Here is a 26,792-nt window from a genome sequence, read left to right on the forward strand (position 1 = left end):
GGCAGAGACACAGCGTTAGACCTGGGGAGAGTAAGTAAAGCCCTGTCTGTTTTTTTACAGGTAGTTGAACTTATACACAAACTTTTTTTTAAAAGAGACATCTTTTTAAAAGTTTCATCACAAAATCTTAGAATAGAACGTAATCAGACGTTCCGGATTACCCGGGTCCAATGGGGAAGGTTAGGAGAGGCTTTGTACTCCACTACTTGGTTTCCTAATGATTTTACAGTAATTAATTATTTTCAGGTTTTTTGACAATGTTATAAATAAGGACAGCCCGCTCCCCTCATGTGTCCAGCAAGCCTCGGCTGTAGCGGATAGGAAGAGGAACAGCACAAAGGTGGACATCACAGAACTGATCAGGGAGTCAAATGAGGTATGTTATACCTGTGCAGGCCTGTGGCCGCCATGCAGATGTAATACAAGATTTCATCAATATTGGGCACGTTCTTGGACGGATTGTCATATACAACTGTCGGGTTTTGTGGGTCATGGTTGGAACCTGCTATCTGATATAGTTGTTGGCAAATGTTTAGACTTGGACTTTGCAAATATTTAAGGAAAATGGTTTTATCCATCGCTGTCTTTCATAGCCGAGACTGGATCTAGAAACCGAGATTTAAAAAAAAGCTGAGCCCAGCCGCAATATAATGTTTGTGTAACTCCCATGGAAATGAATGGGATCATGGAAACGGTGTAGGAAAGGTACGTTGTTGGCATAACTCCTCAGTTATGCTACGCTGTGTTCATACATCCCATTAATTTTTATGGGATTTATGCAAGCCGCATAGCGCAGCTGTGCTCGCCTGTTTTTGTAGCCTCTTCTCTGGTGGCCAGGAGCCAGGACCTAGAAGCAGTTGTTCATGTCTCAGCCATGAAAGGCAGAGATTGGAATAACAGTGCAAGAACAATTTATCCTGATTTGTAAAAACATGTTTTTGTTTTTTTTTTCCAAATGTCAAATCTGCAGAGATATGGGGCCATTCGGTATGAAGATGTGGAAAGCATGCGGACTAGAAACCGCCTGTATGTCATCCAGACTTTAGAAATGACGACCAAGCAAAATGTGGTTTGTACTATTTTCTTATTTTATGTGACATTTGAAATGGAAAACAAATGTATCTGCTTTCTGGAGACAGAGTACACGCCTGTGTATTCATGTGTTGTATGGCCTGCATATTCACATATCATACCACCTGTGTATTCATGTGTTGTATGGCCTGCATATTCTCATATCATACTGCCTGTGTATTCATGTGTTGTATGGCCCGCATATTCACATATCATACCGCCTGTGTATTCATGTGTTGTATGGCCTGCATATTCACATATCATACCGCCTGTGTATTCATGTGTTGTATGGCCTGCATATTCACATATCATACCGCCTGTGTATTCATGTGTTGTATGGCCTGCATATTCTCATATCATACTGCCTGTGTATTCATGTGTTGTATGGCCCGCATATTCACATATCATACCGCCTGTGTATTCATGTGTTGTATGGCCTGCATATTCACATATCATACCGCCTGTGTATTATTATTAATACATTATGTATTGTGAACAGTTAAGCTAGATGAAGATAAAATAACCTCTAAAAGGCGTAAAGTTAAAGATGACACATTTCCTTTGCATTTTAGGCAAAAAATATCTAGATATTGTAATATTTTTCATGTCAAAAATTACAAAAAAGAAAATGGGCCAATGCAAAAGTTTGGGCACCCTTGGAGATTTGTGTCCTCGGATAGCTTTGACCAAGGTTTCCGGCCTTAAAGGGAAACTGTCACCCCCAAAATCGAAGATGAGCTAATCCCACCAGCATCAGGGGCTTATCTACAGCATTCTATAATGCTGTAGATAAGCCCCCGATGTAACCTGAAAGATGAGAAAAAGAGGTTAGATTATACTCACCCAGGGGCTGTCCCGCTGCGGTCCTGGCCCGATGGCTGTCGCTGTCCGGTCCGGGGCCTCCCATCTTCTTACGATGACGTCCTCTTCTTGTATTCACGCTGCGGCTCCGGCGCAGGCGTACTTTGTCTGCCGTGTTTGAGGGCCTCTCTGACCTTTCCCGGCGCCTGCACACTGCAGTACTTTGCTCTGCCCTTAACAGGGCAGACAAAGTACGCCTGCGCCAGAGTCGCAGCGTGAATACAAGAAGAGGACGTCATTGTAAGAAGATGGGAGGCCCCGGACCGCAACAGCCATCGGACCAGGACCGGACCAGGACCGCCCCTGGGTGAGTATAATCTAACCTCTTTTTCTCATCTTTCAGGATACATCGGGGGCTTATCTACAGCATTACAGAATGCTGTAGATAAGCCCCTGATGCTGGTGGGCTTAGCTCATCTTCGATTTTGGGGGTGACAGATTCCCTTTAATTAGCCTGCTATGGTTATGGCTTGTTCACTATCATCATTAGGAAAGGCCAGGGATGCAACTTTCCCAGCTTTATAAAAACCCAGTCTCCTCTAACCTTGTGCCAAAAAACAGCAGCCATGGGTTCTTCTAAGCAGCTGCCTAGCACTCTGAAAATAAAAATGGTGGAGGCCCACAAAGCAGGAGAAAGGTATTAAGAAGATAGCAAAGTGTTTTCAATTTGCTTTTTCCTTAGTTTGAAATGTAATTAAGAAATGGCAGTTAACAAGAACAGCGGATGTCAAGATGAGGTCTGGAAGACCAAGCAAAATATCTGTGAGAGCTTCTTTTAGGATTGCTTGAGAGGCAAATCAGAACCCCCGCTTAAATGTAAAAAGACCTTCAGAAAGATTTAGCAAACTCTGGAGTTGCTGTACATTGTTCTACTGTTCAGAGACACCTGCTAAATTTGGCCTTCATGGAAGAGTCATCAGAAGAAAAGCTCTCCTGCATCCTCATCATAAAATTCATAATCAGAAGTATGCAAAAGAACATCTAAGCAAGCCTGATACACTTTGGAAACAAGTCCTATGGACTGATGAGGTTAAAATAGAAGTCTTTGGCCACAATGATCAAAGGTATTTGTTGGGGAAAAAAGGGCATAGAACTTCAGGAAAAGAACATTTCGCCAACAATTAATTTTAGGGATGGATCAGTCATGCTTTGGGGCTGTGTTTGCAGCCAATGGCATGGGGAACATTTCACGAGTAGAGGGAAGAATGGATTCAATGAAATTTCAACAAATTCTTGACACAAACATAACACCATCTGTAAAAAGCTGAAGTTTAGAAGAGGATGGCTTCTACAAATGGATAATGATCCTAAACACACATCAAATCCACAATAGACTACCTCAAAAGGTGCAAACTGAAGATTTTACAATGGCCCTCACAGTCCCCTGATCTCAACATCATTGAAAATCTTTGGCTAGACCTCAAAATTAGCAGTGCATGTAAGATGACCCAGGAATCTCCCAGAACTGGAAGAATTTTTCAATGAAGAATGGATGAAAATCCCTCAAACAAAAATTGAAAGACTCCTCCTGTCTGGAAACAAAAAGAGTTTACAAGCTGTGATACTTGCAAAAGGCGGTGCTACTACCGTAGGCACTAACCATTCAGGGTGCCCAAACTCCAGACTTTTGCATTAGACCACTTTTTCCTTTTTGTAATTTATAAAATGTAAAAAAAATATATATACAGTACAGACCAAAAGTTTGGACACACCTTCTTATGTAAAGATTTTTCTGTATTTTCATGACTATGAAAATTGTAAATTCACACTGAAGGCATCAAAACTATGAATTAACACATGTGGAATTATAAACTTAATAAAAAAGTGTGAAACAACTGAAAATATGTCTTATGTTTTAGGTTCTTCAAAGTAGCCACCTTTTGCTTTGATGACTTCTTTGCATACTCTTGGCATTCTCTTGATGAACTTCAAGAGGTAGTCACCGGGAAGGGTCTTCCAACAATCTTGAAGGAGTTCCCAGAGATGCTTAGCACTTGTTGGCCCTTTTGCCTTCACTCTGCGGTCCAGCACACCCCAAACCATCTCGATTGGAGTCATCTGGCGTAGCACCCCATCACTCTCCTTCTTGGTCAAATAGTCCTTACACAGCCTGGAGGTGTGTATGGGGTCATTGTCCTGTTGAAAAATAAATGATGGTCCAACTAAACGCAAACCGGATGGAATAGCATGCCGCTGCAAGATGCTGTGGTAGCCATGCTGGTTCAATATGCATTCAATTTTGAATAAATCCCCAACAGTGTCACCAGCAAAGCACCCCCACACCATCACACCTTCTCCTCCATGCTTCACGGTGGGAACCAGGCATGTAGAGTCCATCCATTCACCTTTTCTGCGTCGCACAAAGACACGGTGGTTAGAACCAAAGATCTCAAATTTGGACTCATCAGACCAAAGCACAGATTTCCACTGGTCTAATGTCCATTCCTTGTGTTCTTTAGCCCAAACAAGTCTCTTCTGCTTGTTGCCTGTCCTTAGCAGTGGTTTCCTAACAGGTATCTTACCACGAAGGCCTGCTGCACAAAGTCTCCTCTTAAGGCCGGCGTCACACTCAGCGTATGAAAATACGGTCCGTATTTTACGGCCGTAATACGCAGAAATGTTCCAAAAATAGTGATCCATATGTCATCCGTAGGCAGAGTGTGGCAGCGTATTTTGCGCATGGCATCCTCTGTATGTAATCCGTATGGCATCCGTACTGCGATATTTTCTCGCAGGCTTGCAAAACCGACATCTAATGGATTTATGTGCTCAAATGTTCGTTAAAACATATATATATATATATATATATATATATATATATATATATATATATATATATATATATATTCTGTATTTATATTTAATTCGGCTCGAGATATGTGAAAAGCCGGTAATTCAATTGCCGGCTTATCATTTCTCCTTCCCAAACCCGGCATGATATGAGACATGGTTTACATACAGTAAACCATCTCATATCCCTTTTTTTTTTGCATATTCCACACTACTAATGTTAGTAGTGTGTATGTGCAAAATGTGGGCACTCTAGCTTGTAAAATAAAGGGTTAAATGGCGGAAAAAATTGGCGTGGGCTCCCGCGCAATTTTCTCCGCCAGAGTGGTAAAGCCAGTGACTGAAGGCAGATATTAATAGCCTAGAGAGGGTCCATGGTTATTGGCCCCCCCTGGCTACAAACATCTGCCCCCAGCCACCCCAGAAAAGGCATATCTGGAAGATGCGCCTATTGTGGCACTTGGCCACTCTCTTCCCATTCCCGTGTAGCGGTGGGATATGGGGTAATGAAGGGTTAATGTCACCTTGCTATTGTAAGGTGACATTAAGCCAGATTAATAATGGAGAGGCGTCAATTATGACACCTATCCATTATTAATCCAATAGTACGAAATGGTTGTTGTAATATTTTATTATACTGGTAATCCACCTGATGACCCTCGTCCTGTAACAAAGGAAAAATAAAAACTCAACAATATCTCATACCTTCCGACGCTCAGGTCAAGTCCCACGAAGTAAATCCATCTGATGGGGTTAAATCATTTTACAGCCGGGAGCTGTGCTAAAGCAGTGCTCATGGCTGTAAAACCCCCGGGAATTAATGGATTGCAAGGGAATGACCTGTAGTTACCTTGAGTTGTGGTGAGGCGCCCTCTGCTGGATGTCCTCATGAACTGGAGCCTGGTAAAAGTTCCCACGCTCGAGTTCAGTCCGGGGACTGAGCTGGCCAGTCAATAGTAGCCACCTTGTTCTATTTTTTTCATTCCGTTACTGTCTTAGCTCTGTGACAAGGAGCATTATCATCCTGGAAGATATAATCCCCTGAAAACAGGTGTTGAGCAGAAGGCAGCATTTTCTTATTAAGGATGTCTATGTATTTTTTTGCATTAACCATACCCTCCACTATATGAAGCCTTCCAACACCATTGGCTGCCATACAGCCCCATCCTCCCTTTTAGTTGACTTTTCTGGGCCGACCAGATCTGGCCCTGTCCTGGGTAATTCCAAGCTGCTTATGTTTCTGCAAAATTCTTACGACAGTACTCTGACTACAGCCGACCTTCCTTGCGATCTGGGGGCCAGTATAACCCTCTTCATGTAGCACCACAACTCGCACACGATCCTCCGCTGACAAAAATCTGAAGGCTCCCATCATAAAACTCTACAGTATGATTCACTAGATAGACCAACAGATAAAACAAACAAAGCAGCAGATGTGATGCAATGTAATGCAATGTGATTGGCTGCCATATCCAGGTTATGATTGGTCACAAGAACCTCATCTGTGATTGGCTAATTTTGGATCTGAAGCTGTACAATATTTAGTTGTGCTTTCAATTCCCATATTGTTGCAATAATTTCAGGCAAAACTGCTTCAAAAGCTAAAAATATTACAGTGAGAGAATGCAAAATTGTACTCTGAACAAAACCATATATAATATGTCATATTAGTATCGCAGATATTCGACAGAAAACGTTTAAAACTGGAAAAATCAATTTATCCTATGCAGGACTTTTGAACACCACTGTGTATGTGTGTGTGTGTATGTGTATATATATATATATATATATATATATATATATATATATATATATATATATATATATATATATATATATATATATTATATATATATATTATACATACACATATATATATATACACAAAAAAAAAATCTGACCACCTCGTTAGTGTGAACATGTGCAAGCTGCAAGTTTTTTCCTTTTCTTAAACTTACGGAAATGAATGAAAGTTAATGTTCTTGGCGCATAAATTGGCCAATTCATGTATGCCCATCAAGCACGGCAAGGTGACCTCCCTCTGACGGGTCCCTGCTCTACTGTACATGCCTTCTCTTGGACTATCAACCTACAATTTTGGACACTCATGTCTACTCCTGGGTTTAACCTACAATTTATGAGCAAGTAGAGCTGATTACAGCCACCTGCAGGTCAATGGGACTAGTGCATATATATATTTTGCCTAAAATACAAAGGAAATGTGTTTATCTTTAGCTCTTTTAAATATCATTTTATTTTCAACTTGCTTAACTCTTCATAATAACAATTTTGACTAGGGGTGCCCAAACTTTTACAAGCCACTCTAGTCACATGTTGTATCGCCTATAAATTTGTGTATTATCTCCAGCATATTCACATGTTGTATCTCCGACGTCTCCACGTGTCAGATCGCCGACGTCCCCACGTGTCGCTTCTCCCGACGTCTCCGTGTGTCGCTTCTCCCGACGTCTCCGTGTGTCGCTTCTCCCGACGTCTCCGTGTGTCGCTTCTCCCGACGTCTCCGTGTGTCGCTTCTCCCGACGTCTCCGCTTGTCGCTTCTCCGACGTCTTCACGTGTCAGATCGCCGACGTCTCCACATGTTGGGTCGCCTACATTTACCAGCACCTCTTTATGTTCTCCCTGCAGGTTCGAGTTGTTTTGCAGGATGTGAAGTTTAGTCCTTCTGATCTAGAGGAACTGTATTGCATATTTAAGGTAATAATTCTTGCTATTATGTCCTCCTCTGAAGTAGAATACATTTTTAACAGATATCCAATATTTTGAAAAGTAAGATTAATCAGAAATGAGACTTCTGGATAGGAGGAAATGTATGAGTGCTATTGTGTCAGGTATTATAGCGGCGCAGCTCTGATTCTTGTTATAAATCCCTTCATAAACAGGGAGAACATATTGCTCAGCACTACGTGGTAAATTATCTCGTGATACCAATGACGGCTCTGTAAAGCATTGCCAGACATTTTGGCCTCTTATTGGTCATCTGCTTTTCGATTGAATGACTGTCAGTAATGGCAAGGAGCGAGCAGCGGTATTGTCACACGTGTAACTCTGTCAGACGTATAAATCAAGAGTCATTGAAATATATTGAAATCTGATAGGGGGCTGCGCTGCATTCGGCAGAATGAAATTGCTTTGATTTTGTTTACGTTTTTAATTATTTGCTCTGATGATACAATTATTTCTCCTTCGCCTCATTGGGGGACACAGACCGTGGGTGTTATGCTGCTGCCACTAGGAGGACACTAAGTGATACAAAGAAAGTTAGCTCCTCCCCTGCAGTATACACCCTCCTGCTGGCCCTCAGCTAACCAGTTCTTGCTTAGTGTCTGTAGGAGGCACTTGGGTCTGTTTTCAGACCCCAACTTTCTTATTTTAATTTAAATTTTTATTTTTCTGTAAATTTTTATTTTTTATTCAACGGAGTGAAGGGGGCGACGGATCCTTTTTTATGGGACCCGCTCTCCCCCGAACCAGCAACAGGCGAGCACGGCGAGTATACCTCCCCGTCCCTCTCCTGCGACGCGGGAGCACGCCAATTTTTACTGGGGCGACGGGTTTCCATCTTTGGTCCCGATCTCCCTTCCCCCTGCAAGACGGCGAGCACATAGAGCTTGCTCTAATGTTCCTCTCCGGTGGCCCGACATACAAGGCCCACATCACATGGCGTTGCATACTTGCGGCAGAGCCCAAAGGGATTACAGAAGAGGATGAGGATGGAGCGCGCAGGGACAGGGGGACCTGCATTACCGGACTGTGAGTACATCAGGAGTTCCCCTCCTGCGCTCCGGATCGCTTTGCGGCCGCGCCACCGCACACCGCCGGGCAGGCCGGAAATTTAGTCCCCGGCTTTTCAGCTGGAGTAGGCCGCAGTGGGCAGATCCCTCCCACGGCCGTAACCCCGCCCCCTATTTCGGCGCTTCTCGTCTGGGACGAGAGGCGCCCTGCAGATCTCGGGGGCCATTCTTCTCACGCTGCCTGCGTGGAAGATGCTGTCCTGGGGGTGCCACTGGCCGGTACGCCAGCGGCAATCATTCGGCGCGCGGCCAGCCGACGCGCTCCACCGGCAGGCTCCATAAATTTAGTCCCTGGCTTTTCCAGCCGGACTAGGCCGCAGTTGAAATCCCCTTCAGGGGCGAAGGTGCCTTCACGATCCCGATGGGCTGAACTTCGTGGATGTACAGAAGCCCCTCTCCATGGTCCGGGCAGCCCCCACTGTCCCACCACTGTGAAAGCGGATGGCACAAGGAGGCGGATGGTTCCTCTCCACCTCCCTAACAAGAGGGATGATGGATTGAGGTTTATCCCTCTATCCCTGCACCGTCCACGCTGCAATACCCGACATCCGCGGCGGCTCCATGCCGGGACGCGCACCGTTGGTGAGTGGATCCTGCCAGCGATGGGCTTCTGCAGCGGGATATTCACAGGCAGTCTCAGGCTTCCCTGTGGCCCACCTCCCTGAGGTAACGCTCCAGCTGGCTACAAAATTTAGCTCCTGGCTTCGGCCGATGTGTAGGCCGCACCACCAGAAGCGCACTGTGGCGCCTTAAGGCGGCTCTGCATTTTTTTTCCTGCCGTTTTTTCGCCTGGCACGGAAGCGCTCGATTTTCTCGAGCAACGGGTGACCACCCCTAACTTCTACGCTGGCGCCGGCTGCAGAAATTTACGCCCCGGCTTGGGCCTATTCATGGAAGTCTCGAGGCTCCGCCCTCGTCATGCCTGTGGCTCCGCCCCCTGAATTGGCGCTTCTCGCTCGCTGCGAGATTTTACCTAAACCCGCACGACCAGTATAAAGTCACACGACCAGTATTCTCTGGTCTTAAAGGCACGTGACCAGTATTCTCTGGTCTTAAAGGCACGTGACCAGTATTCCCTGGTCTTAAAGGCACGTGACCAGTATTCCCTGGTCTTAAAGGCACATGACCAGTATTCCCTGGTCTTAAAGGCGCGTGACCAGAATTCCAGGGTCTTAAAGACACATGACCAGTAAGTATCCCCTGGTCTTAAACGCACACAGTATTCCCTGGTCTTAAAGGCACACGACCAGTATTCCCTGCTCTTTAAGGCACACGACCAGGATTCCCTGCTCTTTAAGGCACACGACCAGGATTCCCTGGTCTTAAAGGCACACGACCAGGATTCCCTGGTCTTAAAGGCACACGACCAGTATTCCCTGGTCTTAAAGGCACACGACCGGTATTCCCTGGTCTTAAAGGCACACGACCGGTATTCCCTGGTCTTAAAGGCACACGACCAGCATTCCCTGGTCTTAAAGGCACACGACCAGCATTCCCTGGTCTTAAAGGCACACGACCAGTATTCCCTGGTCTTAAAGGCACATGACCAATCCGAAACTGGTCATAAATGAGGAGCCCTCTGCCGCTGATCCCAGTTTATCCCAGTGTAACTAGTTCCCTCAGTCTAAACTCCCTCGTAGAGCTTTTGCCATCCAGTCCGGATATGCGAGTCACTGGATAGAAGCCTCTACGTGGGACGCTATGCCTGGTCTGATTTTTAAGGGCGACAGGCACTTTAAAGGGCGCCGGTCTCCCCACACCATCAACAGACGGGCACATGAAGGTCGCTTCCAGGTATCCTTTTTCTGCATCCAGGTCTAACGCCAGACAACCTGTCCTGTCCACTCGGAGACCTGAACTCTGTGGATGTACAGAGGCACCCTTTTTCGGGCGTCTGAGCACCCCCCTCTGCATCACCACTATTTAACAGAAGATGCAAGAAGGCCAATGTTCCCTCTCCACCTCCCTGTTAGGAGGATGGTGGATCGAGGCTCCTAATTTTTAGCTCTATGACCAGCTGGAAGCAGCGGCGCATTCTGCCACTCGGCAGATTAACCGGGTGCAATCTCCTGTGGTTTACCTACCAGTATCCCTGCCCGATATGTCCTCAATTAAAAATGCCACGCTCTGTCAAATAGCAAATCTGGTTTGTTCCGTTTTGCGGCTACGGGTCCAGCCCTCTACCCTCCCTAGCCGCCGCATGGATTGCTAGAGCAACGGTCTCCTGCCTGGAGACCTTAACTACCTTGATTCACACCAGTACCCCTTTCCTGAAGACAGTTCAGCTGGTCAATCAAATTTTTCAGCGGGAGACTAACCAAGGAACGTACGTTCCTACAGCCCCGACCAACAGTGAAAGGGTTGTCCAGGACAGTCTAGATCTAAGGGATCTTGGTTCCTAAAAAGGGAACGAGAAGTAGGACCGATCCCGGACCTCAAACTTCTAACAACTTTTTCACAAGGTTCTTCTTCTTCGAATGGAGTTCCTCCGCTCAGCTATTACTTCAACAAAAAAGGTGCAGTCTCTGGCATCCATCGACATTCGGGATGCCTAACCTCTTCAAAATTCCTTTGCTTTTCCATTCGTGAACAGCATTTAAGTCACGACCTTGTCCTTCGGCCTTCCTACCGCACCCAGAGTGTTCGCAAGGGTCATGGCGGCTGTCATCTTGCACCTAGAGGCGTGGTCGTTTTGCCCTGTTTGGCCGACTGTTTACACGCCCTTGCAGGACTACGCTGAGTCGTCTATATCACTTGTGATATCCTCTCACCTGGACTGGAAGCTAGACTTAGACAACTTCTCATTTCCAGCCCAGCAGATATCCTTTTTGAGGATGATCCGGTATTCTTCCAGAAGGGTGGTAAATTTCCCTCCAGACAAGGTCATGGTTTTTTAACAGGGAGCTCGCGCTCTTGCTCACTCATCCCCTCATTTAATTCGATTTGCTGGGAGGTTTCTTAAAAAAAAAAAAAACAACAACGGAGACGACAATGGAAGCAGTTTCCTTCGCTCCGTTAGTTTTTTCAGCAAGTCAAGCAGCCTTTCAGACGATTCTGAGCTCTTTCTTCATCCGGGGTTTTTTCTCCCGGTTCCATGGTTACTAGTAACTTCCAATGCCAGGCCTCTTCTCCCGATCATTGCTCTGGAGATCTCAAAGGTAGTCCTATAGTAGGTCCACTACCTTATGGCGGGTCAACCCAGCCGATTTCAATTGGACAGCGCCACGGCTGTGTCATACGTCAATCATCTAGCGAGTACCCACGTTCAAGCACCTTGGCCAAGGTACCTCACATAGGCCGAGATCTATCACTCGGTGATCTTGGCAGTACATGTCCCAGGAGTAGAACTCTGGGCTGCGAACATATTTAGCTGTCAGGGTTTCACCTCAAGTGAGTGGGAACTTCACCTGGAAGTCTTCCATCAGACCCGCCTTCACTGGAGCTCTACAGTTGTAGTTCGGATGGCGTCCTGACTGATCGCCTGTGTACTCGAGTTTGTTGTTCGGCCTCGAGATCCAAGAGCCATCGCACTGCATGCTCTGGTTATTCCGTGGTACCAGTTTCCACTTCCGAGAGTTTTTCAGAAGCAGAAAGGGCCCCAGTGATCCTCGAAAATCCGCACTGACCACGTCAGTTAGCTTGCGGAGCTGATAGCTTTCTGTCTTTCTGCAACAAAACTGCAAGTAGGGACCACCTCGCAGGATGTTTTCATATGTAGTTCTTCCCTATTGCATACCGTTAGATCATTGGGATCTATTCTATTAGGGAAGGTCGCCCCCTTTTTTCTCGGCGATATCCTCATCCTGATGAGTCTTCGGTGCTAATGGGTCTTTTCAGACCTTTTTCCCTTATTTCCTTCAAGGCAAGGTGGTATTGTATCACTACTGTCATGAGGGCATAGTTCTTCCCTCATCTCTTTTGGCACCAGTCCACAAAATGGAATGAGTTCCCCATATTCCGAACGAAGCGAGTGCTTTGAGTAGGTACGTCTTGAGGACGGCGTCCCTCCCAAGGTTGGACACTGTATCTTGGGTTTCCTAACGGTAAGAGGAAGGCTTCCTGACGTTTACAGGAAGGGTTTGGCCGTCTTCATCGGCCATTTAGCCTGGTGTATTCTTTTCTCCATCCAGGAGTCCTTCCGTGTTAGATGACAGCCTATCTCCCTGTCTATCGTGGGTTCTAGGCACCAGGCATCGACAAGACACGCCTGCAAGCTTGCGGATTCGTCCAGTCCGCATGCATTCTTGAAGCATTATAATTCCCAGACTTCCACAGATGTGGCTCTGGGCAGGCGGACTCTGCAGGCCGCGGTGGCGCACTTGTAAGTAGCAGTTACACAGGGCCTGATCTGACGTTGTCCCCACCCAGGGACTGCTTTGGTACGTCCCACGGTCTGTGTCCCCCAATGAGGCGTAGGAGAAAGAGGGATTTTTGTGTACTCTCCGTAAAATCCTTTTCTCCGAGCCAATCATTGGGGGACACAGCTCCCACCCTGGTATTGGCTTATGCTTGTTTTTTTATAATCCGATATGCTATACTCTCATATATAATATGACATGCTGTAAGCTAATATGTTGTTACTGATCTCCTACTGCTTTTTACACCGAACTGGTTAGCTGAGGGCCAGCAGGAGGGTGTATACTGCAGGGGAGGAGCTAACTTTCTTTGTATCACTTAGTGTCCTCCTAGTGGCAAGCAGCATAACACCCACGGTCTGTGTCCCCCAATGATTGGCTCAGAGAAAAGGATTTTACGGTGAGTACACAAAAATCCCTCTTTTTTTTTCTAAGAGAGAACACTTCTTGTCTTGTTATTGGAGTGTGAATACCAGCGCCATACTAAGTCACCATGACCCGAGCCTGCCGTATCTAGAGCAGTATCACATAGACTGCCAGCAGTTCCGGACTCTGTACCATCTTCTCAGCCCCTGGGCTTACTCTCCGGGAGTGGACTCGCTTGCATTGTGGACCTTCCGTCTATTGGATGAAAATTCAGATGGTCTCATCAATTTTAAAGAATTTGCTTTGGCATTCGGTGAGACCTACATTAATCTAAATAACACAAGTTTGAGGACAAGTAGAAATAGTAATTAATGTACTCATCTTGTTCTAGATATTATTGTTAATGGCAGCTTTACAGACCGGCTCAAGCTACTCTTCAAAATGCATATACCGCCAGGTCTGTATATTTAGAGGCAATGCAAATAAAATGCTTCTTAGGTGTATGTGTTGATGTCTTCAGTGTATTGTATTTATTTGTCAAATTTTAGCTTTTACTGAAGTGGGATCTCTGAGCCCGTCAGAGGAAGCCAAACTATCCAAAGAGGATCTGATGCATTTCAGCCAACTTCATGGTAAATGAATGGTAACTGTAATGTTCTAGAGGGAATCAAGATTTGATGGTCTCGTTCTTGTCTATTTCTTCCACAGTTATTGCTTTGCTTGTGATTTGGCAGAAACCTGCACTTACGTTTTTTGTGTAACGTCATATGAATACGCGTAATCATTAATAGACAGTTTATGACAATGCAACTAGTGTGTCAGCCTTCAACAAATATAGATGGATACTGATGATATAAAGGGAATCTGTCCGTAAGATCAACACTCATAAGAAATCTATATGGGCATGTAGGTTATAGAAAGTGAAATAACGTGACACCTTGATATCTGCAATCCAATATCTTATTCAAGAGAAATCCACGTGATCCTTGCTATGTAAATGAGCTGTTAAGATCTATGGGCAGGACATGGATCTTCCTGAGAATCTACCTCTAGAGCTTATATTAAAGGGAACCTGTTACCCCCTGGGGCATTTTTAAGATATAGATATGGGCATACAGGCGATAGAATTGTTCAAATAGGCCTACCTTTATGCCTCATTGCTGAGGTCTTGTTGATGAGAAATGGGATTTCTGTATTTAGACCCTTGCGCAAACGCAAGTGAACGCATGTCCTTGCGTTCCTATGCATTCCCATAGACTGTAATGCGTTGTTTTGACGCACTCCTTCCGCAAATGTCCGCATACGTATGGCGGCGGAAATTTGACGCCTCAAAAATTGCAACATGATGCGTTAGCCGTGCCCAGCCGCACACCGCAAAAAGACGCATGCGTAAGCAAACACGGGCGAACGTATTCACCTGCGTCTACAATGTTAAAGATATGAAATCAAGACGCATGCGGATGTATGGGTCAGAAACGCTGCGGGCACAACCGCAAATGTGAAACCGACCTTACTCTGTTCTCAGATGGGGCAGCAAAAACTAAATCAGAAACAAACAAGCACATAGACTGCTCTCATTTACTTTAAATAAGTCTTTTTAAAATGAAATGTAATTTGTAATGTTCCTGAAGGGTGGGATTTGCAAGGGAAAGATCTCAGAAAGGGATAACTTCTTCACAATATAGGACATAGTATTACATCCTATGTATGTAGTGCGTTCAGGATCATACCTCGCAGATGCCAGCTGTGTTACACAGCTTCTATCTGCCTCTAACAGCAGCGACCAGAGGGAGCATCAATCACTGCTGTTTAACCACTTAAATGCCGCTATCAATCACTGTGGCATTTAAATGGCTGTGTTGCCAGTGCATGCATACACCAACTCCCATTATCTCCCCTTCCATCGCATGGTGCCAGACAGGACATCACGAGTCCTACAGAATGGGACCCTTTCTTTATCATGTCTATAGGTCTTTCAGGCACATTTTTGCCAAAGGTTTTATACAATCAGCATCCCCAAGAGTGTACCAAACCGCGCTCCTCTGAAATGTCCGACAGCTGGGTGCCTAGCTTAGTATAAGGCCCCTCCAAATCTGGTTCTGGAAGATATACAAGCCCTTTTGTAATTTCTTGTTAATTAAAATTTGCAGCCATTCTCGAGCTAGTAAAACTCTTCTTTTCTTATGTTTACAACTTGTTGCCTAGGAGACTGACCACCGCTGCTGTCTAGCTTGTAAGCACTGCACTGAAGCTGGCTGTGAATAATTGATACCAGTGCCCTCCAATGTCCCTGGCCAGCTTCAAAGCAATGTTTACAAGCTCAATGGAGAATAGCTTGTAAGCGCTGTGCGTGTTCTGCCACCTCTGATAGGCAGCAGTGGTGATCTGTCACTTAGGCAACGAGATGTATACAAAAGAAAAATCTTAATATTTCAAGAACAGCTAAAGATTTTAATACTGTAATACATTTTGCAAGCATTATAGCCATCTCTATGAAGATGGGAATAACCTTTAAAGTGCCTCTAATTTAAGCAGCGTATGTTTTTATATACTTATATGTAATACATTCTCCTTCTACAGTGTCATCTCCTGTAGAAATCTCCAGCCCTGAAGACAAAACTAAGAGTCCTGAGAAAGGTATTTTGAAACATTTGGACCCCAGTTCACTTAACAGTTTGCACCAGAAAACTGCCGTAAAACTGTTGCAAATGTCAAAAATGTTTTAGTACATGGGGGGAGTTATTATACCAGTAATGTGTGCGTGAGCGAGGCCTAGTGCCACCTGACAAATTCTAATTTACACATTACTGAGTCTGATGGCCGGCCGCTGAACAATGCACCAAACGGATTAAGAATGGAATTTGGTGCAGTCCAAGGGGTATGCCATCGCTACCGTCTTCCTGCCCGCTCAGATAGACGGACAGGCCTCTCCCTACATGTACCCCAACTATTATATGATACTATGATGAGCTATGGGCAGTCTCATCATAATAGTTGTCCAGTGTGGAGACTTGGATCACTTCTGAATTGTATGACTTTGATTTTAAAGGTAAAGGGAAGATCGATATTCAGGCATATTTAAAACAGTGGCAAGATGAACTGGTGCGTAAGGAGGAAAGTATTAAGGATTTGCCCAGAATGAACCAGGTAATCGTTCACTTTCATTATTTTACAGTAAATACCATTTATTTCCCTCATGTTTTACTGGTCTCCACTTTGCAGAGGGAGGAATATTTATTTTTACAGATGACCCAGTTTCTGGTTTATACTATATCTGTGTGCAGATGATGGGGATGATGTGATCGAGTAGTAGCAGGACAGGTGAATATGACTGAGGAATGTCTGTAAGCAACAGAGGTTTATCTAAATGTTCATATGCCCCGCATTACATGGTTTATTAGTAGTGATGAGCGAACATGCTGGGATAAGGTGTTATGTGAGCATGCTCGGATGCTAACACAGTGTCTTTGGCATGCTCGAAAAATATGTTTGAGCCTCCGCAGCTGATTGACTCACGGCTAAGAAACCGACAATCCCTGCATGTGATGATGCTGCCTAACAGCCACAAGACATGCAGCCGCGGGGACTAGAACATGTTTTTCAAGCACGCCGAAGACCTACAGTTAGCACACGAGCATGCTCAGATAACACCTTATCCCTGCACGTTCGCTCATCACTATTAGCTTCATTAACTTACAATCTGCACACTTCTACTTTTCCACATGCTTAAATTGAAGACTAGGAATTACTGTCGTCCTTTACTTCCTCCGTGCTGTTGTGTACGGCAGAAGCAGTTGAAGAGGTAAAATAAGTAAGAGAGCGTGAGATGGAGAAATAGAGCTTCAGACTAGGTTTACATACTTGCAGTGCATTTTGCTAGACATATACATCTGACTTGCAAAAACTGTGTTCAGACCTACTCATGGACTGAAATGGGCAAGCCGGAGCAGTTTTTTTTTCTTGGATGTATAGAAAATTGCAGTTGACTTCGCTTTTATTTTCCTCACCCCAAAAAGTGTTAAAAGTGTTCAGTTTTTTTCTTTTTTTTTTTTACCATTGTTCTCAATTCGAGACATATTGAAAAGTAAAGTAATACATTTCAATATTAGCAAAAGATGTGCGTTCATAATTATGTAAGAAAAAGGTTTACTTCCCTAGAAATGTGTTGTGCACTTCCCCACCGAGTTGACAAAGAAATGCGGAGCGGTGGGCATGTCTAAACAAGTACAAACTATTTGAAAAAGATGTGTTTTCTTTTTTCGTTTTTGACGTTTCAGATTGTCTGCGGTGTTTCTGCACATAGTATCTAAAGTGGGCTACTTGCATTTATGTATTTATTTTTTTACATACGTTTTTTGTACCTGTCTTTTTTTTTTTTTTTTTTTTTTTTGCCTCTTTTTGGTGCATCATGCTTTCAGATAAAACTGCTTTCGTTTTTTATACTTCTTTATATCTGCGGGCAGCATGATGCCTCACTGATTAGCACGAGTACAGTATTGTAATTACGTTATAAATTAGTGTAATATTGTAATTATTCAACCATCTCTCATCAGACCCAGTTCATCCAGTTTTCAAAAACACTATACAACTTATTTCATGGGGACCCTGATGAAGAATTGTTATACCGTGCCATTGCGGCTGTCACCAGTCTCCTCCTTCGTATGGAAGAGGTGGGAAGGAGACTGCAGAACTCTGCTTCACCAGCGCAGATTGTCCCAGCAGAGGGAGGGATGAAGCCTACTGACAGCGCGCAGGCGAGCGGCGCTCTACAACAGGCGGAAAATGCTGATCCCGGCCCTTCCAAAGAAGACACTGAATGGTCTTTTGCATTTGAGCAGATCCTTGCCTCACTACTAAACGAACCTTCACTTGTCAGGTTTTTTGAAAAACCTATTGATTTCAAAGCCAAGTTAGAAGCCGCTAGGACATCTCAAATGCACGCTAGTAAAAGGGTATGAAGGACATTTCTAAGCTCCACTTCACACACCACATTAAATGACCACCTCACCTTAAAAGATTATTTCTTCTGTTTGTTTTTGATGGGCTACAGTTGACACTTTTATATGTTTTAGGTCTATAATGCAATTTTTTGTTAAGAGGGAGAATATCCCTCACTTCAGATGTGTATGCGGAGAGCGCACTACTGCTGTTATCACATCTGTATAATATATGGTTGTGGCTCAAGTTATGCCTAAAAAAAGTAATATCGTTTTAAATATTATAGATTTAAGGCTGGGTCACGTGTTTGCACGGCACAGTAAAATCTCTTTATTCCTTGATAATTGCTGCTGCTTATTCACTTATGCCATTTAAAGGGAACTTTGTGTTTGAAACGCTCGATGCTTCGCTTGTAAAAGCCATCTTAGGACGATGAGACTCGGTGACTGATCCAACGGACAGGACCCGGGCAGGTTCTCCACTACACTCCCGGGAAGAGACCGGTCCGTCAGATTGGCAGCGAAGAACGTACTCACAGACCAATATAAAAGGCTACGGAAGTATAGTTCTGGCAACCGTTCAATAGGCACAAATCTGCACTGACACCCATAAAACAAATAAGTGTATATTAAAGGGATAAAAAAACATAATAAGGGCAGACTAGAAGCATCTTTTTGTCCTTTTCTGCCATCTGAGTCTTCTGGCCTAGTATTAAATGGTCTATGCCTAACTAAAAATCAAGGATAAAATAGAGGAGATGTGTCGTCAGCAAGGCTAAAATACATGGACACTCAAAACTTCCATGTGACACCGGCCTGCATGGCTTTATAATGCTAATATTGTTCTTTAAAGAGCACCTGTCAAATGCGGCCAGTTTGTGCCCTCCTTTATTCCCTGTGCTCACCTGAGTATTCTATTTTGTATTAATTATTTTTATACCCACCAGAGATATGGGCTTTTGCTATTGAGAGTTAATTTTTAGCCTCCCCAGAGAATCCGGTGAGCCCATGCCCCTTGGCTACAGACCGTAAAAATTAGCATATTGGGTCTACTAAATAAAAAGGCACCTATCTCCCGAACCAAATGGTGGATTTTTAAAAAGAAAACAATGTAGAGCAGCATGGATAAAATAAAAGCAAAAACTGTTGACTTTTGTCCCGCTCACAGGTCCTCTGCCAAGAGTTCCTTCAGACTTCGTTTTGGCATATGCAACAGATCTTCCATAAATGACCGAAAGATGCGGATCACTTCACCTGTCTCTAATGTTAGGGTCTCTACCCTTATCTCATGATTGCTGAGGGTGTAGGTAGAGATGGCTCTCCACACAGCTTTTTCCATCCACTCTTATGGGAGTGCTGAAAATGGCTCAATAACTCACACTTGGCTGTTTTTGAAGCTCCCGTAAAAGTGAAGCTGCACCAAGGGTTGGGGGTGCTTTGCCTTACTGATAGATGCAGGTCCAGAAGTGACGGACAATTTGGGCGTATATGGTGGATATGCTAGAATTGTCTAAGATAGGAATAACCAATTATTTGCTGCGGATGAGAGAAGCTTCCATGTTTTCATGTATATTTATCAGTACTTTGCTGTTGTGTTAATTTTCTATGAAAAGAATTTCTGCCTGTATAAAATCCTGGTAATGTATACATTTTGCATGGTACCATATTTTTTATCATAGCTTTTTTTGTTATAAAGCTGCCAAGTTAGTTCAACTTTCCAACCAATATCCAGAAATGTAAGATAATGTAATACAAAAAAGCGTGGGTACTTACAGAGGAGTCCGGCAGTAATTGTTTCATCTCGAACCTAAAGCCTATTAACGTTAGTTATACTTTTAGTGATGCCCTATGCATTTTGTACCTGGTAGGTATATTAGAAGGGTTCTCTGGTCATATGATGAAGACTCGTCCTTGGGAAAACTGATCAGTGGAGATCTGACAATGAGCAGTCTCCATGGATCAACGCTATTGGATTTTGTACAGAATCCAATCGGTGGGCATCTGACACTGATGTCCTAAGATATAAGATATATAATAGTAGACTCGGCACACACCAAAGCGTAAATGTAGTGAAAGGGGGTTTATTAATGAGGTAAAGTACATACAGTGACGTTTCGGTCTAATCACTAGACCTTCATCAATGTACTGCAAAATACAACAAAATATAATATAAACATAACTGAAATATTTACAAAGGTGGGTCATTATACAATCATTTGCATGGAAATATTAGCAATGTACATATGCAGTGAAACATCAGACTTATAGCAATGCTCAGTACGAGGAACAAGGCCATGAGGATCCATAGCGAACAATAAATCCCAGATAAAGATCATTCGACTGTTAAATATGTGGATTTATAAATAGAGATGTATACCAAATATACAAAGGGCACACCTACCCTCACATAAACAGTAAAGCGGGTACCCCCGGGTCACAGAATAGACTGTCAGTCCTAAAAGGGGGGGTGAGGAAAGACCATTTGTTACTAAGTGTAACGGAGTGAGGCTGAAAGAAAAGTGAGTGCTCACATACCCTGTTGCTGTGAATGGCTCCAGTAAGGTAAGAGGGAGCAGACCGCTAGGAGCAAAGAGAAGCGGTATGATTAGTTAGCTGTCTGGAGTGGTGAGGTGCCGGTGTGGCAGCGCAGAGATATAAAGAGGCTTACCGCAGTGAAGGTGGGCTGGTATATACGGACCATGGACGCGGTTCCACCGCTTGTCCAGTGTGTCCGTGTGCCCTCCTCGTGTGTCTTTTTATGTCTAATGGCAGTGCGCGGCCGGAAGTTGTATTACCGGAAGTGGCGTCAGCGGTGCCGTAAAAGTGTGTGCGTTCCACTGTGGATTCAGGAGGTGGGACTAAGTCCGGGTGTGCGTACCACCTAGTGGTCATGTGCACTGGGAAGTTGTGTTGGTGCATATCCTCAGAGCGCCAGTGCAAACTTAAATCTAGCGGTGGAGAAGTGGTCCTATGGACAGATGGTGCACTTGTTTAGTAGAGGCGGTTCTGTGAAAGAAGACATACACATATTAGTAATTATGCAGGCATCTCTATATTATAGTAATATACAGTACATTAAATGTATGGATAGACCCGGTTCTTCTTGATACAGGTCAGAAAATGTTTCTGATTATGGTAAAAACGACTGGATATCGTATTCCTTGTTTAAGCCTTGTGGGGCTAAAGTCTGGAGTTCGTGAATCCAGTAGGCTTCTCGCCTCTTCAAAAGGCGAATCCTATCTCCACCCCTACGTGGTTGTGCCACTGAGTCGATCACTTGAAATTTAAGTTAAATCTATAAGGCGACATTGGCATATCTTAGGGACAGCACATCCACATATAAAAGAATTCAACAGCCCCTTTCTCCCTTGCTTCAGGAGACCACGGAATATCAGAGACAGACTGGTCAAGGCCGATATAGGTCCTTCACAAATACCGAAACAACGTTTCTTAATGAATCCAAAATTTGGCACCTTCCCCTGCCTGAGATGCACACAATGTAACAATGTACAACGTGGCGGTACATTTCACCACCCACTCACGGGCAAAGAATACTCAGTCAAGGGGTATTACACATGTGACTCGGCCTTTGTGGTCTACTTGATAAAATGCCCGTGCGGACTCGGCTATGTGGGTGAAACCACACAGTCGGTACGGGACCGCATATCAAAACATAAATCTACCATTAGGTGCAAAAATCTTCTGCTACCTATTCCCAACCACTTCATTAGTCATGGCCACACTATAGCACAACTTAAATTTCAAGTGATCGACTCAGTGGCACAACCACGTAGGGGTGGAGATAGGATTCGCCTTTTGAAGAGGCGAGAAGCCTACTGGATTCACGAACTCCAGACTTTAGCCCCACAAGGCTTAAACAAGGAATACGATATCCAGTCGTTTTTACCATAATCAGGAACATTTTCTGACCTGTATCAAGAAGAACCGGGTCTATCCATACATTTAATGTACTGTATATTACTATAATATAGAGATGCCTGCATAATTACTAATATGTGTATGTCTTCTTTCACAGAACCGCCTCTACTAAACAAGTGCACCATCTGTCCATAGGACCACTTCTCCACCGCTAGATTTAAGTTTGCACTGGCGCTCTGAGGATATGCACCAACACAACTTCCCAGTGCGCATGACCACTAGGTGGTACGCACACCCGGACTTAGTCCCACCTCCTGAATCCACAGTGGAACGCACACACTTTTACGGCACCGCTGACGCCACTTCCGGTAATACAACTTCCGGCCGCGCACTGCCATTAGACATAAAAAGACACACGAGGAGGGCACACGGACACACTGGACAAGCGGTGGAACCGCGTCCATGGTCCGTATATACCAGCCCACCTTCACTGCGGTAAGCCTCTTTATATCTCTGCGCTGCCACACCGGCACCTCACCACTCCAGACAGCTAACTAATCATACCGCTTCTCTTTGCTCCTAGCGGTCTGCTCCCTCTTACCTTACTGGAGCCATTCACAGCAACAGGGTATGTGAGCACTCACTTTTCTTTCAGCCTCACTCCGTTACACTTAGTAACAAATGGTCTTTCCCCACCCCCCCTTTTAGGACTGACAGTCTATTCTGTGACCCGGGGGTACCCGCTTTACTGTTTATGTGAGGGTAGGTGTGCCCTTTGTATATTTGGTATACATCTCTATTTATAAATCCACATATTTAACAGTCGAATGATCTTTATCTGGGATTTATTGTTCGCTATGGATCCTCATGGCCTTGTTCCTCGTACTGAGCATTGCTATAAGTCTGATGTTTCACTGCATATGTACATTGCTAATATTTCCATGCAAATGATTGTATAATGACCCACCTTTGTAAATATTTCAGTTATGTTTATATTATATTTTGTTGTATTTTGCAGTACATTGATGAAGGTCTAGTGATTAGACCGAAACGTCACTGTATGTACTTTACCTCATTAATAAACCCCCTTTCACTACATTTACGCTTTGGTGTGTGCCGAGTCTACTATTATATATATTACGGCTTGGGTCCCTACTTGAGCACCACCTCCCACTAGTAGTGCCCACGTTTATACCTTATAACTGATGTCCTAAGAGACCTCCATTGAGGGTATAATGTTTCCGCTAATGGCCACAATTCCATAATCTCAAGGTGGACACTCTTTCTGTGAGGAAGTAAAGGCTGTATTCTCACTCGTTGGACCAATTCTGTGACAACATTTCCATGTAATGCCGCGACAATCTGCATCCCATGCATGGTATTGGATTTCCACAAACCCATTCATGTGCTATGGGGAGTGTTTGGCTCTGCCAGAGGAAAAATGTATCGCAAAAATAACTGCATATTTAGCTAATTACTTCCAGCAGAAATGTAGAGGGTAAGCCTCTTTGTATTACCATCTGCAGCAAGCCCATGGTAGAAAGCTGAGGGTCTGCATCCAATTTCTGATGCTTATAGAAATGTTGGATTTTTATCTGATATGAATGTAACATAAAGGTATTGTAGTCTGCCATTGAACAATTCTGGAGCAACCATTCATAGATGATTGCTCAAGGGGACGGGTAACATGTCTGTATGTTTATACATTACCGGGAGGAATGGTAGAGGGAACAGCGCTATGCACAGTGCTAAGAAATGATGCTCTGAACCCCGGGCAAGCTCCATTATTACAAATATATATTCTTCATCCAAGGCTTTTGTAGGTCCTGTCAGTCTATCTGAGCGGGCTGGATGAACGTAGCGAGGGCATACCCCTTGGACTTGGTCACCTCATCCCCAACCACTGTTGCAATTATGCTTATCTCTAAAATGCTGCAGCTCTTCATAGTAAAAAAAATACATGTTTCAGTCTCTGATTACTGCCCCTGTGATTCTGGCAGCGTGAATCAGCTGGAAGTTTCTCTTTAAAGGGTTTTCCAGTTTTGGAAAACCCATGTTCCCTGGCCAGTTTTCTTTACTCGCCTTCCCTGAGTCCAACACTGAGTATCCGCCGCTGCTCCCTCTGCCTGGTTTTGTCTGCAATACGATCGTTGCTGCCAATAACTTGGCTCAGGCAGCTCTGTCTGAGTTGACGGCACAAACCACTGCGCTCAGTTATTGGCTGCAGCGCTGTCAATGCGTCATCAGCACTGCAGACAATAATGGACACTGAGAGCAGCAGCAAAGAACAAGCTTTGGACCTGGGGATGGTGAGTAAAGAAAATTGAAAACATAAATAAGGGAAGTGGTGGCTTTTTGAAACTGCAAACACCCCATTAGGCTTCTGAAATGTGACCACACAATCTTCTTTGTATTGCAAAAGATCCAAAGGCAATTCTAAATACCAAATGTAACACTGCACTGATGAAAATACTCCTATGAGCAGCCTGGCTTCCAATCCTACAAAGTTGCAAGGAATCAGGTGGTGCAATCTGTGGAATGAAGGAAGTGGAGGCAGGGAAATAGAAGAAAGCATTGAGACATTCATGGAAGATTGTATATCCTCTCTGTGCCTGACATTCATCTGGATGGAATTCTATATACAGGTTTATTACTACAGAGCCATATCTATTGTACTGTCGCCATACATTACCTGACCGGTGATAACACATAATGTATACAGGGGTCATAGAATAATAAGAGACGTGACCCAGATGTATTTTCCTACTGTCCTCCTGTAGGATTATGTATAGATATCAGTCTGTATATATCATTAGTCGGTGTGTGTAGTCCTCGGCACCAACGCTAATCCTCTAACTTTCTTTAATATTAATTAATCAGATACAATTTACATTTTTTTAATTGATAACCTGAATGTTCTCGAGTTGCCTCAGTTGCGAGTTGGTGCGGACCCTCAGCACTGTACTCGGCGAGGGCTGAATCAATTCACAAATATACAATAATACAAATGGACTGGACTGGATACAGTGTATATGTGTCTTATTACTGCCCTGACTCTGTTATATAGAAAATGAAGGGTATATTACACACATACAACCGTTTAAAGGTCTCCATTTATTTCAATCTCCACCTTTTAATCCCCATGTTGATTTTGGGTCTAAGAGTGTGTAGATTATTATTTTTTTAATAGTCTAAAGGGGTTGTCCATGGCAGAATATAGCTTTTTTGCATCATACTGACCTTGCAGTACTCCTCCTCGTACCATATCCTGGTCCCCCGCCGGTCTCTGCTTGCTGTTCTGGCTGGACAGTCATCTAAACGCTGCAGCCAAGCACATGTCTGCATAACTACATAACCAAAGCAGGATGTCACAGACGTACGTTTGGGACGCCGGCAGCACTAGTACAGTGGTGGTTTGGTGAGTTTTAGAGACAAAAATTCAATGTGGCCGATGCGTTTTGAATCTGCTGACAAATTATGATTTGGTACAATTACAACTCTTCCAAATTGAAATTGACGTGAAAAGATATTTATGTTCTCCCTGGGCCCCTGAGCGTAATAAATGAAGGGCTGAGAAGGGGTTAAAAAATAACAAAAGCTTATACTGAACTCGCTTGTCCTAGGCCTACCCCTCATCTGTCCAGCTGCCGCAGCTCTCATCCAGGTGCTCCGCTTGCTCCATCCATTTTCTCCTTACATCTCCTGGCATGTCACCTCGCAGGGTTACATAGGGCACAATGCACATTATCGATGTGCCTCACACCCCAAGTGACTATTCAAAAACTAGTGGTCCCAGGGCGGGTGAGTATAAGCTTTCATTATTCTTTAACCTCTTCCCGGCTCTATAAATAATCCCAAAAAATTGTTGTCCACCCCTAATTTTTTTTTTGTTCTACAGCATATTAAAGGTTAAACATATTAAAGGGGTGAACAACTGCTTTAATCTTTATTTTGCTTTTTTTTCTGGTACAGAGCTCCAAAGGTCCAATAAAGGAAGTTTAGGTTAGGTCGTTATATCATACATGACCGTTAAAAACCTTTTTGTTACAGCCTCTTATGGACAACCCTTTCTTAAATGGTACAGTGCCCCAAATAAAATGAAATAAAAGTGATGTCGGCACGGTGTCTTCCATCACTCATGACTGCTGATGGCCTGCAGCCTTCACATTTCCATCAGATGGAAGGTACCTGATAGACATAATATCACGTGAGCGCCAGGAGACACCATACCGACATTACTGGAGCGGTGTCCGTACTGGAGGTAAGTGTGGTGTTTTCATGTGTGTCACTGTAGCAATTAAGGGGTCATCAGTAGGGTACAACCCCTTTAAGTGGACACAGATAGCACTGCCTAGCAGAGTCCATGTTTGCAAAATATTGCTGCTCATTCATTCAGGAATAAAGTGTGCTCAAAAATTAAAAGTTAGAATAGAATATTGCATATTATTCAGGGAGGTCGGAGGATTTCTTTGATAGGACACTCGCCTTGTGTGACAATTCTGTAAATTGTATGGAAGGGACCATCTGAGGCCACACACCAGCATGCTCCTCAGTCACGGCTGCTTTCCTTGGGTTACCATTCTGTGCTCTGTATTTTGTACTTTTGTTTCTGAATTTTCACTTTTTAATTGTTTATATTTAAATATATTATAGTATCCATGGCAAAACTAATGTAAATGTTACGCTTAATAAAAGAATCTTCTCTGGTTTCCGGGTTCTA

The 26,792-nt window shown here is 44.0% G+C and overlaps 1 protein-coding gene and 1 long non-coding RNA gene across 2 annotated transcripts in view; both read left to right on the top strand.

Annotated features, from left to right (window-relative positions):
- TBC1D8B (TBC1 domain family member 8B) overlaps positions 1–18,832 on the top strand; it is a 73,380-nt gene extending 54,548 nt beyond the window's left edge. The window contains exons 13-21 of the mRNA XM_077285212.1: positions 247–376; positions 971–1,069; positions 7,370–7,438; positions 13,326–13,569; positions 13,648–13,713; positions 13,805–13,888; positions 15,837–15,893; positions 16,306–16,403; positions 17,810–18,832. Coding sequence (XP_077141327.1) covers positions 247–376; positions 971–1,069; positions 7,370–7,438; positions 13,326–13,569; positions 13,648–13,713; positions 13,805–13,888; positions 15,837–15,893; positions 16,306–16,403; positions 17,810–18,214 — 1,252 coding nt within the window. The 3' untranslated portion in view covers positions 18,215–18,832. The remainder of the gene's footprint in view (positions 1–246; positions 377–970; positions 1,070–7,369; positions 7,439–13,325; positions 13,570–13,647; positions 13,714–13,804; positions 13,889–15,836; positions 15,894–16,305; positions 16,404–17,809) is intronic.
- A 3,398-nt stretch (positions 18,833–22,230) lies between these two features.
- LOC143805673 (uncharacterized) lies at positions 22,231–26,792 on the top strand. The gene is made up of 3 exons (XR_013221302.1): positions 22,231–22,567; positions 22,656–22,700; positions 22,781–26,792. It is a non-coding gene; the product is annotated as an uncharacterized LOC143805673 (long non-coding RNA).

The sequence above is a fragment of the Ranitomeya variabilis genome, chromosome 2 (genome assembly GCF_051348905.1).
Source record: "Ranitomeya variabilis isolate aRanVar5 chromosome 2, aRanVar5.hap1, whole genome shotgun sequence".
Taxonomy (NCBI): Eukaryota; Metazoa; Chordata; class Amphibia; order Anura; family Dendrobatidae; genus Ranitomeya; species Ranitomeya variabilis.